We start from the raw sequence: 15,514 nt of genomic DNA on the forward strand, positions 1-15,514 counted from the left end.
GCCCGGCTAGCTCAATCGGTAGAGCGTGAGACTCTTAATCTCAAGGCTGCGGGTTCGAGCCCCGCGTTGGGCTTTCTTTTTTGCTTTTTTTTTTTTACCCCCCTTCTTCCCCCGCGCTTGCCCCAATAGATCTTGAGAGTGACTATTTATTACTTACTAGTTACCTACCTACTACTATTAAATGAGGTGACTGCTTGTAAACGAATTGATCTTCCGTCTTTTTTCAGCGATTGTGGAGGTTTGAGTATGGTTAATAGCTTAATTAACTAGTAAGGTATGTTCGTGTGTAGGAACATAGTATAACATTCTTCTAGGTAAAAGGATCGTTCTTGCTAAGGGACAGACAGTTTACTGGTCTTCAGTTTGCTAGGGGATATCTAGATGCTACATGTCTATGTCAGGAGAATGCTTTCTGCGAGAGGCATCAATCATATCAGTCTATTGCATGCTAAAATAAAGTAGTACACTTGCTAGCCTAGCGATTCATCAATAATTTCCCCCATAGTAGTCCTGACTATGTCCGTTCCCACGTCCATAACTGGAATAAGAACTGTAAGACTGTTCCTCGTAACCTCCAGGCGGGCCCGGAGGAGGAGGGGTGCGACCAGGTGGTGGGTAATGATGGTGGTGACTATGATGATGCTCTCCATGGTGCCTCCGCTGACTTCCATTGTATTCATCATAGCCGCCGTAGCTGTCAAAGCCAGATGGGGGAGGAGGGGCTGGTTGGTATGATTGCTCCTGGCTGTGATGATACTCATTCTGGCTTTGGCTTTGGTACTGGTGCTGGTAGCTGCTGTACTCGTGATGCGAGGACTGGTGATGCGTAGTATATTGAGACTCCACACGAGATTCATACTGAGTTGGGTTCTCGGCATTTTCGCTCTCGCCTCTCGTACCTCCACCTACCATCAGATTGGAGAAAGCGCTGTTCAATTTGTTGAGATTGGAGATCCCCGGGATTGGAAGGCTGGACAGCTTGTCCCAGGGGAGAGGAGACGAGCCTTGCTGCTGCTGAGGCGGACGCTGCTGCTGAGATCCGTGGCTGTGTCCTGCAGCACCAAATCCACCACCACCGTGTGAGTGTGAATGGCCCCCTTCCTCGCCGGTGCTGTTCTTTCCCTGTCTTACTCCCTCAGCGCTGAGAACATCGTTCAGATCAGCACCACGGTCTGGTCTGGAGTCAACCCAGGCCTGCACGGCTTTGAACATTGTGCGGTGAGCTTCGTTGTTCATGTTGCGCAGAGCCGGGTGGTGGAACACCTTCAGACAGTCCTCCAATACCTGATCATCGGAGACGTCCAGGTTCTGCCAAGCGTACAGAACCCGAGGTGCGACGTACTTAAGAATAGCGGAGGCAACGTGACCGGCTGGCTCATTGAGAATGTTAGAGAAGTGGTCCTTGGAGAGTAGCGAATGGGTAGGATCCGTGCAGTTGGGGTCAGTCCACGGCTCATACTGGTGCTTCCCAGAGGCATCAATCACACCGGAAGATCCAGCTTGCAGAGACTTGGAAGCGGCATTGATGAGGGGGCGGATAAACGGTGCCAGCAGAGACATCACGAAGACGGTCAACGTCTCAGTGATCTTCTCAACAATTGCCTCCAAGCCAGGGATCTTCTCGATAATCGATGCGAGCTTGCGGACGACTTTGTCTCTGAATTCAAGAATGGGATAGATCTGGGCAATAGTCTTGCTGGGATCAAAATCCTGTAGAGCCGATCCGGACTGGGAGCTCTCTCCAGGTCTTTCGTTCTCGTTAGCCCTGTAAGTTGGGACCTCATCATCGAATCCTCGACTACGCAGAGCGCTGTAGTCATCCACCTCCCTAGAGACGCCGCGCGTAGTATAACCAGAACGAGCACCATAAGAGCGGTTCGCAGACTCCTGAGCTTCAGAGCGACGCTTGAGCTCCTCCGCCTCCTCCACCAGGTCCTTTGTCCCGGGAATATTGCCCAGAAGACCAGTGAAAGCACCAAGAGACCCGCCAGAGGAGTTTGCCTCGGCATCTCCGAGCGCAATGTCCATCTCGTTGACCTCCGACTGAGTAAAGTGATCGTTTGCTTCTCCCAGCACAGAGTGGAAGAAATCAACCATACCAAACGTTCCAGTCACAAGCGGAAACACATGGTGGCCGCGAATATTCATCTGGGTGTCCACGCCAGTGTGAGGGAAGACATTGCGGAAACCCATCTCACGGAGCGCAAGTTCGATATAGTTGGTATGCGCTGCGAAATCCTCCAACGTATGGAGACCCTGGCCCAGGCACCGAAGCGCTTCGCAGAGATCTTCCTCGTTTCCTTTCTTGCTTCCATGGGTATATGTGCGTCCGTAATGAATGCTGCGAGCCAAGCTATATTTGATGTAAGCGGCGCTGGTAGCCCATCCGCCCTCCTCGTTCGCAATGTAGTTCTTCATTCCAGTTTCGGGGTCGATATCCAGCTCGACCTGGCGGACAGGGCCCCGCAGTCGTTGATCGAACTCGCGAGCATCCTGATTATCGGCATAATCCTTAGGGTTACTGCACAGATAAGATCATAAGCATACATTCAACAAAACATGGAGGATCGGAGAACGACATACTCAATATGCTCCTCAGGACGATAAACGCCCAACCTCTCCGAAGTGACCTCAAACTCAGCCGTCGCATAGCCGAATGTCATGAAGGACAGAATCCAGACCAGAATGCGAATAGTCTCAGCCGGGAGACTCTTCAGCGTACCCACGTCCATAGCTTGTGAGCTAACAGCAAAGTATCAATCAGCATGAATTTCCATACAACAAGGGCGGAAATACTCACTAATCGCGCAACCAGTTACCAAAGTACACGCGCTTGACCATCATGGAGGTCCATTTGTGGCCCTTGATGAAAGCGATGGTCTTGAGCATGTCCTCGATATCTCCATGGCGCCAGTTCTTGCCTTCAACGGCGGAAATAGAAGCGATGTCTGCGCGTGTTAGCAAATCGATGATGTATACCAAATAAAGCAGGTGAAGGCATACTTCCAGCTCCAAAAGCCCAGGCCTGGGTGGGGAGGACAACAAGCAGCAGACCCAGAACGAGCAGGGCGTGAGTGTCCAGACTCATTCGCGGAGCCATAGCTGTAGGTAAAGTTCTGCGGGGTGATGCAGGAGAAAGAATGGACAGGAAAGAGTCTAGAAGAATGACAGGCTGCAGAGGGGGAAGACGTGCATGCAGAAGCGAAGGAGAGGGGGTTAGATAGCAAAAAGAAAAGAAGCCGAGAGTTATCTTATCTGCAGAATCAACAGACAGAAGGAGCTAAGCTGCTACTAGTTGGACAAAAGTCCAAACGGCACGAGAGCGAGGGGTACGTAGTCCGTTAGTAGTGATTTGATGAACTTGTGTGTCATCGATCTGCAACCGGTGACCAAGCTAGAACTAGATTGATACAAAGTACTAAGATCTAAGGAGGAGGAGGAGGAGGAGGAGGGGAAGGAAAGACCCTGAAATGCCCCGCCATCGAGTCAGTAGGAGACCGGATCATTGCGATGATGATATGATTTGGTCGACGGTGGCTTAGAGGCTGTCAGCTCGGCTGTGATTGAGGCCCTGCCACCTTTTCAGATGACACTTGCCAGCTGAAATTTCCCATACGATAAATACAAGCGAGGTGGTTTGTTTTTCTTTTCCGTAATAATGCGGTTTCAGTGGGAGCCATGGGCGTTGTCGGTGGCTTTGCTTGGCATTACTCCATCTGACCATTGTTGATATGGTTTTCTTCAACGGAGATGAAGGTAGATTTTCGTATCTACAATAATCAACACATACAGTAGATACTAAAAACAGCCACAACACTACTACCCCTCCCCAACATACATAAACATACTTATGACTGTATCAGTCTGCACCCTTTCATCCGCTCAGTCACCGCAGTCACCGCTAACAATCGGAACGGGACTGCCAAGTGAAGACTTTCGTCATATGGTCCTTGCTCTGTTGATCGTCATTCTCGGATGTTGGGAAAGTGGGCCCTTTTTACCAGCCACTGGATTGGTTGTCTGATTTGTTTCGGTAGGCGCTGAATGTGTAATTTTCATCAGTCATCGTGACTGAAATGTCCGGAGAGCAATCAATGAAAGCAAATCATTGTGTATGACAATAAATACTGTTTGTTTTAAACAACAAAATATACTAGTATATACAACTTCGTATGCAACTAGATACTAACCACTAGTCAATCACATAATGTAACCATGGAATGAAAGGTCAGTGCAGCTTACTGTCACTAAATCTCTTCCCCCCGCCCTGATGACTGATCATCGATCAGGGATTAATTTGTGCCCGCCGCGGGGTAATCAATCAATCAGCGCCAGACTTGAGCCCATTACTCAGACTTACCCCAATAACACTAGTTACAAAGTACTAGTTAAACAGTGATCTCTTCAATGCTTATCGGACCACAAAATTGAACAAGTGGAAGGGTAACATGTGGCTGACAGACAAGGTAGCATCGCGTATACCACATTGTTGTGTAATGGGAACAACATCCCCCATATACCAGTCAACCTTCGAATAATAAAGACACCTTATATATACCATTGTCCCAATCCCAATTCCACTATCTTTTGTAGTTCAATTCCAGTGGAACAACAATCTCTTCATCCCCGCCTAACTTGTCTCCCCGCCATCACCCCGGCATAACCACCTCACCTCAACCACCACCCCCAATCCAACCCACCACCAAAACAACAATGACCTCAACCCCCCACCTCACAGCCCTCCAACGCGACGGCTTCGTCGTAATCCCCTCACTCCTCACCGCGGACGAAATCGCCCACTACCGCACCACAGCCACGCACGCGACCACTCTCACGCGGACCGGAAAATGGCCACACTTCCGCACAGTACCGAAGCAATTCCCACCATGGCCGACGACCCCTCCTCCCGCCTCCGAAGGCGGAATCTGGGGTGTGCAGCATCTCCTGCACCCGGAGATGCCCGGGCGGAGTGAATTCGCCAAATTCTATTTCTCCGAGAAGGTGCTTGCCGTGGCGGAGGAACTACTGGGGTTGACATCAACCACCAACACCAACAACACCAACGGCAATAGCGATACTCCCGAACCATTGGTAATGGAGCTCTTCAACCTCCTCGTCGCGCCGGAGACCAAAGACTTCGAGCTGCGCTGGCACCGCGACGATATCCCCGAGACTGCTACCCCTGAGGAAGAATTGAAGATGCTGCAGGATAAGAGTCCGAATGGGAAACAGTCGCATGCGCAGTATAATCTGGCGTTGTGTGAGGATTCGTCCTTGATTGTGATTCCGGGGTCGCATAGGCGGGTGCGCACGGAAGTGGAGCGCAATGCGGCGCCGTATGAGCCGGAGTTGCCTGGGCAGTTGGTTGTTCAGTTGAAGCCCGGGGATGCGGTGTTTTATGATAGTAATATTCTGCATCGCGGGGTGTATAAGTGTAAGGAGGAGGGTGGGGAGGAGACGAGGCTGACGTTGCATGGGAGTTTGGGGTTGAATGCCCCGTCTGAGGATAAGAAGGTCAGGGCTACGGCGGTGTTGCAGCATGGAGTTGGAGCTTGGGTGCATCGCGAGGATGCGGCTTTTGGGATTGGAGAGAGGCCGGAGAAGATGCGGGCGAATTTGGTGGCGATGGGGAGTGGGGAGGGGGTTGGGTATTCTTTGCAGGGATGAGAGGGTGCAATTGGGGTAGGGTGTTTTGTAAATAAGAGGAAGGATGTGGATGTAAGGACATTGTCCCACCGAAACTTCTATTCATTAAGCATGCATATGCATCGAGCTCGAATATCAAGAACATTCATATATATGCCCAGAAAGAGGGTATCGTCATAAAGAAGAATAATGTACCCGCCGCTATTTTGACGCCAAAAATGTAAAGAGCATAGGCATAAAGCATGTCACGGCCGTCACATAGTCTAATCGTATCGTCATCATCCGTCTAATGGTCGCTGTCCATACACATAATGGAAGAAAATGTAGATATGGTAGGTGGAACTTGCAAGCTCCGCATGCACCTTCTTCACGAAGGCTTGAGCTTCTTCATACGTGTATCCTAGGACACGAGTCCAGAGAGCTAGCGAATATGGCTCGACCGAGTCATATAGAATCAGTTTCCCCACTCGTCCGATCTCCTTCAGACGGGGGGACTTTGGCCACGTGCCTACAGGACACTACTTCAATTAGCTGAATCCAAATCCGAAAAGAACTGTAAAGACCGACCTTGTAAATATCGTCCACAACGTTAACGAAACCGGCGCGTTGCATGTAACCCTTCACTTCAGGAGCAATGTTCATGCGCCTCCCGAATTTCGTACTCGACTCTTCCAACTTCTGCTGCAGTTCCCTTACCATAACAGCATCTTTGCAGGTGCCGTCATCGGAATGTACCCAGGTCTCGGATTCTTGAATTTCGACCCAGCCGCCGGGCTTCACATTCTCGTAAGCCTGACGAAGGAGCTGGCCCCAGTCGGCGATACTGCCACCCAGGCTGCGAGCATGGATATAGTCGAAGGGTTCATTGCCGATGTAGGCCCAATCACTTTCCGCGTCATCAACAAGAAAGCTGCAGTTTGGCGGCGCCCACTTGGGCTGAATCGGACTCAGGTCGGTGCCCACGATCTCCGCGTTGGGAAAGTCTTCGGCCATTTCCAGCGCCCAGATGCCCGTCCCAGTGCCGATATCCAAGATGCGCTGGGGTTCGCCTATCGGGGCGCGATATAAATCACCCCCCAAGAGGAGCTTGAAGGCATGATGCATTAATGTGAGGCGATCCTGCTCTTCTTCGTCGTTGGGCATGGGATATTGCCCATAGCGGTAGGCGTGATAGCGGCGGCCATTTTCGTAACAGTAATCTCGTACGGATGACGTTATTGAAATATTGGATTCGATGATGGATTGCTCATCTATGAGGGAGTCTTCGTCGCTTGTCTGTAGGAGTCAGTTTAGTGGCCGCATTTGAGCATAGAACTCTGAAGTGAGTGCTCTTTGGTATTTGCAATACAATCAAATCACAACTCCGCAAGCATCGCTTCATATTGATCGATGTCTCTCAGGCGAAGTGCTGAGTGGCTGCATAAACAACCGGAGATGCACGCAAAAAAAAAAAAAAAACAGAAAACACATAGATTGAAGTATAATTGTCGGAAAGATGGTGGAATGTCTTACATCTACCTGAATGTGTTCCTCCGAATCTGGCTGTGGCATGTTTGGAATGACGGGCGGAGACAATGCGGGAGGAGGGAGGGGGAGGGAGTGAGGAGCGAGTGAAAGAGAGGAAGACGAATAAGTGGGATCTTTCAAAAGATGGCACCCGCAGCTGTGAGCTTACAACGGGGAAATTTAAATAGTTAGCGAGAGAGAAGAAGCTGTAATTAAGTAGACAAATAAATAAGTGACGGAGCACAAGAAGTGGGAAAAGAAGCAGAGCAGAGGTAGAGCAAGAGCAGAACAGAACAGCAATTAACTCCACTAAAAAGAGAGAGAAAGAGAGATTTAGGAAATGGCTAATTGACTAGTCAACTACTACTACAAGATAGGATAACTAAACTTCCAGGTAAGATACGGGTAACTGCGGCACGGACAGGGGGAGGCGGTCCCGAGGAACAGGCCCTCGGGTCGGTGAGCACACAATATTGGAGGTAAGTAAGTAAGTAGCTGAAGGCTACTACTTAGCTTGGTGCCAGGGCTCTGGGTCGGGGTTGACGCCCGGTATTGCTTGGTATCGTCAAGTCAGTTTTTCAATTCCCGTCTTGTTGGTAACCACCCACTCCTTCTTTCTATTGGTCGGGTTTTTTCCGGACAGGCCATCCATCATATTAACTGTAACCATGGAAAATGGATCAACTTTCCTACTAAAAATGTATCTATTTTCAACTACTAACTCTCTTTCTCGCGCAATTAGCCCATCCACACAAGCATAGTTAGATGCTTTCCACAGATTGGTCCAGACAGCCCGCAGTTGCTAGTTACTAGTGTGTGCCCTAAAAGAATTTGGAATTGATTCTCTCCCTATCCCCTCACTCTGGTTCCACGCTAGTTGGGATCTCAGCTGCGTAGTTTATGTAACCTCAGACAATTTTTCTCCGCACGCTTGGGCTGTGGCTGTTGCTACTACTTTGTAGCTAACTTTACCACAGAAAAAGACAAACAACTTTCAAAAACTATGTAACTTAGAGGATACCAAACACCTCCATATTATACATCGTTGAATAAAACAAATCATTAAGTAGAACGGTCTCCGATCCAAATGTCCATAAAGGAAGACAGTAAGGCTATCCAGCCAAGCGCTGCCCCGGCCCAGGCCAGCCCCGCTCCCCCGTGACGGCTGGTCCCGTTTCGGGATCCCAATCACGCCAGTTGATCAGCCACTTCATCGCATGCAGCTACTACTTACTTACTATCTATCTATCTAGACTAGGTAGATAGATGAACCAACTAAGTGCTGATGCTCTGGGTCGGGTCTTTTCATCCTACATACTCCCTACCTACCTAGTCACGATGGATTTTCCCCACTAACGATAGTTTGCGCCAAAATGGTATGATTAATATAATATGCCTAACAGTGAACTAAGCGAGAAGATGTCAGAAGCAGATGTGGACACCGAACCTACTCTTCTTTACCAGACTGGTAAGTCTAAGGATAAAATAGCCGAGGACAGAAAGACACACAAACCTAAATACTTACTTACTACCTACTATGTGATGAATGTGAAACATACACAAAAAAATCAGTACCTACCAGATAGTAGTAGTCCTTATCTAACTCAACAGTAAAAATCCCTCCTGCGGTGAAGCCTCTCTCAACTCTAGACCCACAATAAACAAAAATCCGACAATGTGCCCGCCACTCCTTAGTCCAACACTTCTATCTACTACCAACTGGTTCATAACAATTAATCAGTCTTCTCAAGTAATGCGATGTGTGATAGGTATTGCCGTACTTGGGGGGCACGTAATCAATCACAGGCCTAACTAACTGCAACGTCTATATCGACTTTTTATGGGGCAACAGACGCCTGGATCACTGGGTGGGGGCTATCTAGTACTTAGTTTAGTGTGTGCACTAGGGATATTTCTTCCTGCAGGAAGCATCATCGTTCGACCACATCCCCCCATCCCCCTCTCTTCCACCCTCAAGACCAAGCCCGAAGGAGTAAATGCATGACTATCGGGATGATCCGGACACCCGGCTACGTGTTGGTCTGTTGTCAGCTGCAGGTGTCTAGCTAAATGACTAACTGACTAGACTAAATGTCAGGTGAAACACTATAGGAAAGGTGCATGGCGTCGTTGACGTTTCTTGGGTCGGGTCGGACTGTTTTTGACTACTAAATGTGGTCCTACGGAATTGCTGGATCAAAGTGCGCTGTCTTATCGGCACTAGCAGGATTGATTGCGATCATTGATGTACCGCTTGTTCATACAATCATTAGGTGTACCTATGCATGCATTTAACAGGTTTCATATGTGATTCCCAGCATCGGCTGAGGGGGGCATAAACAGAACATGAAAGAAAAAAAAAAAAAAAGATAATGTTTGTTCATAAGATGGTATCACCCTGTTGACAGCTGCCAAGCCGGATCAGTTCAGACTTTGCAGCTTCTCCTGCTCGGCCGGAGTCAAGGCTGCATAGAGCTGCTGGAACTCAGGCTTGGTGGCTGCTTCACGGAAAAAGTTCAACAGGAAGGCCTGCGTTTCGTCGTCGCGTCTGCGTACCCCGAACACACTTTCCGATCCGCCCTCGCCAAATGCCATCAGCTCTTGCTTGGTGACACCCAGATTCAGGTCAAGGGTGTTGCCGGGCATATCTTCCCATTCGTCGTCATCATCGCTACCCTCTTCCTCTAGAGCAGCCGCCGTGGCCGCATCGATTTCCTTGTTGCCGGATGCAGCAGCCAGCTCCTCAACAAGGACCTTGATAATCTTCAAGGGAGCCGTCACTGTAGTGTACCGGTCAGGGTTGTTGCGTGTCTGGGATCGCGTCTTGATACGGCCAGTGTCCTGGATAATGAGATCACCCTTGACCTGAACCTCGGATAAGCGAGGGTCTCCCAGACTGTACAGAGTTGCTAGTGCAATGATGTTCTGTTTGATTTCATCATAACCAGCAAAGTTGACCGAGTTCTCGAGCCACTTGCTCAGCACTATGGGAAGTCCACTCTGGCCGCCGATATCGACTTGCGCAAGGAAATCCACAACCTCGCGTGCGCTGATCAGAGTGAGACGTGCGAAGACAAGGATCAAACTCTGGATAAACTGAGCCTGCTCCGCAGTAGCCAGTCGCTGGGCCACAGCACGGAGAAGCTGCGGTAGATAAGGACCGAGACGTTCAGAGCCTGCTTTTTCCACCAACTCCGCAGCCAATTGTCCAACCTCGGTCGCCGCATTGTCATCAACTGACGGTCCGAGCAAGCGGTCAATAATGATCAAGGCAACTTCAGTGGCTTCTTTACCGCTCTGCGGGTCTCTCCAGGCGACAAACTGGTTGAAGTCATGAGAGAGCATATGGCGGACGGCTTCTGTAGCCGGACGGATCAGCTCCGCGTCGGACGAATCGAGCAGCAGGCGGTTCAACTTCGGCATGACCGTCTCCACGAAGCCGGCTGGCAAAGGCTCCAATGCTCCTTCAGCGAGAGCACGGATCAGGTCCGCAGCGAAATTAGTCAAAGCATTTTCCTGGGTGAGGTTGCCGACGTCGATAGCCCCGGTCAGGGAAGGAAGAACCTTCTCGCATAGTCGAACGAAAGCCTCTTCCCCGTTCTCGGCGATAGCTTCAACTATGTCCTCGAATGCTTCCGTGACGATCATCGTCAACTGGAAATTGGTGGCTCCGCTGCTGGCAACACTGAACAGTAGATCAATGGCGGTCGACGACAGAACGACAGTCGGGTGGACCATGATGGTATCGCGGAGCGTTTCAGCAATGGTAACCTTCAGGTCTTCACCCTCTGACTGGTCTGAAAGGTCATGTGCGGAAACGAACTGCGACAGAGCGGAAACAATGGCAACTTGGAGAGGGACCGTAGCACTGGAAGGAAGCGAGGGCATAAGATCTTGCAGTGCTCGAATACAAGCGACCCTGACCACTTCAGATTCATCTTCGGTGATTGCTTTGATGGTAGCCTCGAGGTAAGACGCAGCCGTCTGCTGGAAGGAGTCGTCGGCGACCTGGCACAGGACTCCGGCAATGAGGTAGCCCCGCGCTCTCAAAAGATCTTCTGGTTGCTGGATGGCATACTGAATGAAGTTACTGATTCCATTAGCCGAGCCAGCAGGTATACCTTGCGAAACTTCGTTAAAGTCCCGGAGGAGCTGATTGAGAATGTAGAGGGCCGATTCTTTCAATTTCCACCTTCACGGAGCGGTTAGTCTTCGTTTGAAGCGTCAGGAAGGGAACTCAACTTACGTAGAGGACGCATCGGAGAACACAGTGTTCAGGTATGCGTGTAGTCCCTCAACTGTCATGCTCTTGAGCCATTCACCAAGCTTGATCACCAGATCTCCACTGCAAGTACGGGGCGTGTAGTTGGCAGTAACCGATGTCTCCTCCGAAAGGAACAGAGATACATCGATATCCCATAGACCTTCCTCTTCTGATGTGATTTGAGCATAAGAGGCGACCAGCTTCATGATTTCGGGAAGCCAACTTGTTGTTGCCGCCGACTGCCCAGCATTCTGTAGCTGCTGTTGAAGCTCAGCCTTGACCGGCGGTGCCTTCAGGAGCGTCTGAATCAGATCGAGTTCCTCCAGAACCAAGAAGTCCAAAGTATACGGGAGTCCGTCGACATCCTCCATACGGCCCTGTCTCTCATCTTCAATGTAGAACTCATGATAAGCAGACTGTATGTTGGACAGCTCAGTCCAGATAGTTGAAAAATATACCGGGCTTTGAGCTGTCAAGAGACCCGGGAATACCATGCGAATTTTCATCAAGGTCTAACAGATCAGCGATTAGCGTGAATCAGCGAAAGGGGCAGAATGGCTATATACCTTGACCACTTGCAACTTCAGACCAATGACACCTCTCCACTTGGAGGGCACCTCGGCGTCTTTAGATTCTTCATGCGCACTAGGAGCTTGTGGTAGGGGTGCCTTCAGGGTAGAGAGAAAGAATGGAGACCAGCCACCAAGTACTTCGTCCATAAATTGTTTGACAGCCGCCTTGTGTTGTTCGAGGACCATCTCCAATGTGTCAAAGCAGGCCCGGAAAACTGCGACAGCCAAGGCTCTCAACATCGGCTTTCTCGACTCATTGGTAGCGACGTTATAGAGGCTAGTGACAAGATCCCGAGCAACATTGAAGAACTGTTCCTCACTGAACCCAGTGTCCACCAGATCCAACAGGACCTTCAGTGCACCGTGAAGCGCACTGGCGGTGCTGTTCCCATCGTTTATAATGTGAAGCAGAGAAGGCAGGAGTTCTGGCCACTGCTCGGGGAAGTCGGCGCTGGCGATCTTGCTCACAGCATAACTGGCAGACGACTTGACCTTGCGCTCGGGAGTTTCGGTAATGGTAGCTAAGTCCAATAGCGCCCGTCGAAGCTGAGCCTTGTTTGCATCGCTGACCAGGACCTGGCCTTTGAATTCATCGAGAACTGGTGACCAGGATGCGGCAATGAAGGTCCGAAGAACAGAAAGGGCAGACTGGCGGAGGTTGGTGGGAACGGAATCGTGAGAGGCTATGGCCGCAAGTGATAGGGGGAAAGTCTCGTTGGAATAAAGGCGTAGAAGCTGAAGCTCAGCGGACTTTCTAGTATCGGAGACCGGCGACTGAGTGTCTGCCAGCAATGTCAGGAGCTCTTGCTCCATGTTGATAAAGGGACGTAGGTGAGTGGACGGAAGAGGGTCGATAGGAGTATAGTCAAGAGTTGTCAAACAAGGGGCCGGATCTGGATTCAAGCCCAATCTTTGAAATCCTGGCGTTTCAGATCACAACAGATGGCTCCGTCAAACCACGCTATCGGGAACAGGAGGATCCAAGTAGATGGCTCAAATCAATATCAATCGCGAAATGTCGCGTCGTGGAGGGGCAGAAGACGAGCGGGAAAGGGGAGGCGGTGAGGGGTAGAATTTCCCCCAAATTAATTTCCAGTTTGGCTTGGTTTGGGAAGTCCCGCCGAGATACGTGGGCAACTGAGACAATCAACTAACTATAGGTAAATAGGTAAATTATTAGCGTTTGCTGTCAACCAGACTACGAGCTCTCTCTCATCCTTGTCCAGCTATGGTTATACTGTGCTTTACTGTCTTTAGAACATCTGTTATCAGCACCGTATATCTTTCAGCCAGCCTTACTTATTATAGACAGCATGTCCCAGGTCAATGGCGGCCAAGCTCTACCGCATATCTTCCCTTATTTCTGGATGCCAGCAATAGAAGAAAGACATAACTCGTGAACTGCAAGACATGGGAGAGTAATTTATACTACTAGAAGTCTTCAGTATCCCTGTGTCCTGTTTTCCGACTCACGTCATTGATCATCGGAGAATAAATAGCCTAAAGCCTACAAGCAACGTCTGAGCATCACCTCCCAACGTCTCTGTACTTTCCACAAACTTATCCGGGCCTGAACATCCTGGAAACCAGGGGTGATGATACAGTCTTCCTTACAGAACACATGAGAAACCAATGTATTGCAATACAGTTTGACTGAAGTTTGTTGTGCGCGTACGCAGATAAGCCGAACAAAGATTTAGACATTCCCAAGCAGCCACATTCAATAGTCTGACAGCCCCCGGTCTCAAACGATAGATGGATTTTGGATAACCTCCGAGACCGGCGACTTGGTCGAACAAAGTACATGCGATGGCGGGTGTCTTGCTGGCTCCTACATTATCCGGTAGAGACTTCCAAGAAGAAGATACAGCCAATACAAAGGTCCGCCTGATTAGCCGCCCAATTAAGGAGGAGGAAAAGTAGGTGCTGTGTCCACTGAAGTCATGAGCGATCAATGGCAGGTAATCGGATCTTAGTGGTCAATACAGGGTGGGTAGATCTGGCTCGCACGTTATTAGCAAATGTGCTCCGTTATTATGCCCAATACATATCACTCTAGGTTGTAAATGGTTGCCAGGGATTGGGAATGATGACAGTGAAGTCTAGCGGTGCGAGCCTCTTGAACCAAGAAGCAGCAATACCTAGCTAGTTATGTGAAGGAGCCAGGACTGAATCAGAGGCGGCATTCTTGTCTCAGTTGCTGATCTGCCTAGGTCGAAGTTTTCTGTGGAGAAGATCTGGCTTCAATCCAATTATAGAAGGAGGAAAGAAAATCCCTTGGATCGTTGTAAATCCATTCTGGAGCCACCTATGGAGAGTATGATGATGTAGAGAAGCAATAGAATTTAATCTTCTGGGTTCCTGCACTGTACTTTTGCTCCAGCCGCGTATTTGTAGCCCATTTTCTCCCCAGGCTCCATGTGTGCCTAGTGGCCAAATGTATGTTTTATGTACTATGTATCATCGACTGTGCTCCGTACAGCGGTGCAGCAAACTTTGGGTAGTGATCACCGGGGTAGCTAGGTAAGTGGCGTAGATGGGGACTCGATGCATTTCTGAAAAGGATGACAGGAAGGAATAGGAAGGGGGGAGTTGTGAGTCGATCATAGTGGGGTTGATGAGGATAAACCGGCAACTCTGATTATCTAACGGCCAGCTGAGGGGCGGAACCGCCCAAAGAAGAAAAGTACTACGTTATGGTGTGGTTTGAAATGTACTCCCGGTCGCTGTATGGAGCATGTTATGTCCATACATACACTTACATCATTACTCATTGAAAGATCGGATACCATACAGTTAAAAGTAGCCTCGGGTATTGTATTTAAATGGATCAACGAGGAACAACCTAGAAGGCGATCGCGTGTGCTAGAGCAATTGTGTCGAGATATTCTAATAATAATCAGGGATCGGGTAGTAATGCGAACTGGCGACCTTCAGGGCCATGCATAAGACCCGGAATCCGCAGCAGGAGGGGTAAGCTCAAGATAGCTCTCGTATCGCGCGCACTAAGCATTCTTCAGCTTCTCAAGACATTCCGACGGTGAAGGACGATGTTCTGACCTTCAATAGGAGGCCCTTTGTATAATATCGATCTCTGAGGGTATACTGTTTCGGCCGGGAGGAACAACCCAGCAGCAATACATGCAACAACTGCAGAGGGAGTAGATAAATTGGAATGTCATAGTTAAATAGCTAATAATTACTCCGGACTATACTAATCGACTAGTCAACTAGCCAAAACTGATTTGACCTAAATAAACCCCGGAGCAAGCCAGATTTGATTGATTGAACCTTGGAAACCTTGGGCGACATACGGGGGAAACAGAGTAGTTGTTCCGGCTTTGTAGTAAGATTTCTGGGACGACTAGCTGTTTTAACTTTCGTTCCTTTTAATCTCTCGGAATCCTGACTAATTATTATCGATGCTGCTCCTGTCTTCTACCCCGGTCACCTACGTGTCGATTCAAGTTTGATTTCATGATGATCGGCTCAGTGAACTGGAGTCAGTCATCCCACTATTGACGAG

The 15,514-nt window shown here is 49.4% G+C and overlaps 4 protein-coding genes and 1 non-coding gene across 5 annotated transcripts; 2 read left to right on the top strand and 3 right to left on the bottom strand.

Annotated features, from left to right (window-relative positions):
• BO87DRAFT_t199 lies at positions 1–73 on the top strand. The gene has a single exon. It is a non-coding gene; the product is annotated as a tRNA-Lys (tRNA).
• A 349-nt stretch (positions 74–422) lies between these two features.
• On the bottom strand, positions 423–3,464 carry BO87DRAFT_340474 (Het-C domain-containing protein). Its single transcript, XM_025620661.1, has 4 exons — positions 3,004–3,464; positions 2,801–2,948; positions 2,584–2,742; positions 423–2,521 (listed from the first exon to the last, which is right to left on the bottom strand). The coding sequence occupies exons 1-4, from the start codon at positions 3,098–3,100 to the stop codon at positions 487–489; spliced, it is 2,439 nt and encodes an 812-aa protein (XP_025476803.1). The 5' UTR covers positions 3,101–3,464; the 3' UTR covers positions 423–486.
• Positions 3,465–4,452: 988 nt separating this feature from the next.
• Positions 4,453–5,842, top strand: BO87DRAFT_378960 (phytanoyl-CoA dioxygenase family protein). Its single transcript, XM_025623918.1, has one exon. The coding sequence runs from the start codon at positions 4,714–4,716 to the stop codon at positions 5,665–5,667; it is 954 nt and encodes a 317-aa protein (XP_025476804.1). The 5' UTR covers positions 4,453–4,713; the 3' UTR covers positions 5,668–5,842.
• BO87DRAFT_123876 (class I SAM-dependent methyltransferase) lies at positions 5,696–7,540 on the bottom strand. The gene is made up of 3 exons (XM_025617983.1): positions 7,159–7,540; positions 6,214–6,921; positions 5,696–6,164 (listed from the first exon to the last, which is right to left on the bottom strand). The coding sequence occupies exons 1-3, from the start codon at positions 7,195–7,197 to the stop codon at positions 5,925–5,927; spliced, it is 987 nt and encodes a 328-aa protein (XP_025476805.1). The 5' UTR covers positions 7,198–7,540; the 3' UTR covers positions 5,696–5,924.
• A 1,856-nt stretch (positions 7,541–9,396) lies between these two features.
• BO87DRAFT_408913 (putative importin beta-5 subunit) lies at positions 9,397–12,973 on the bottom strand. The gene is made up of 3 exons (XM_025626205.1): positions 11,983–12,973; positions 11,399–11,928; positions 9,397–11,344 (listed from the first exon to the last, which is right to left on the bottom strand). The coding sequence occupies exons 1-3, from the start codon at positions 12,799–12,801 to the stop codon at positions 9,574–9,576; spliced, it is 3,120 nt and encodes a 1,039-aa protein (XP_025476806.1). The 5' UTR covers positions 12,802–12,973; the 3' UTR covers positions 9,397–9,573.
• Between the last annotated feature and the right edge of the window lie 2,541 nt (positions 12,974–15,514).

This window comes from Aspergillus neoniger, assembly GCF_003184625.1.
Source record: "Aspergillus neoniger CBS 115656 unplaced genomic scaffold BO87scaffold_29, whole genome shotgun sequence".
Taxonomy (NCBI): Eukaryota; Fungi; Ascomycota; class Eurotiomycetes; order Eurotiales; family Aspergillaceae; genus Aspergillus; species Aspergillus neoniger.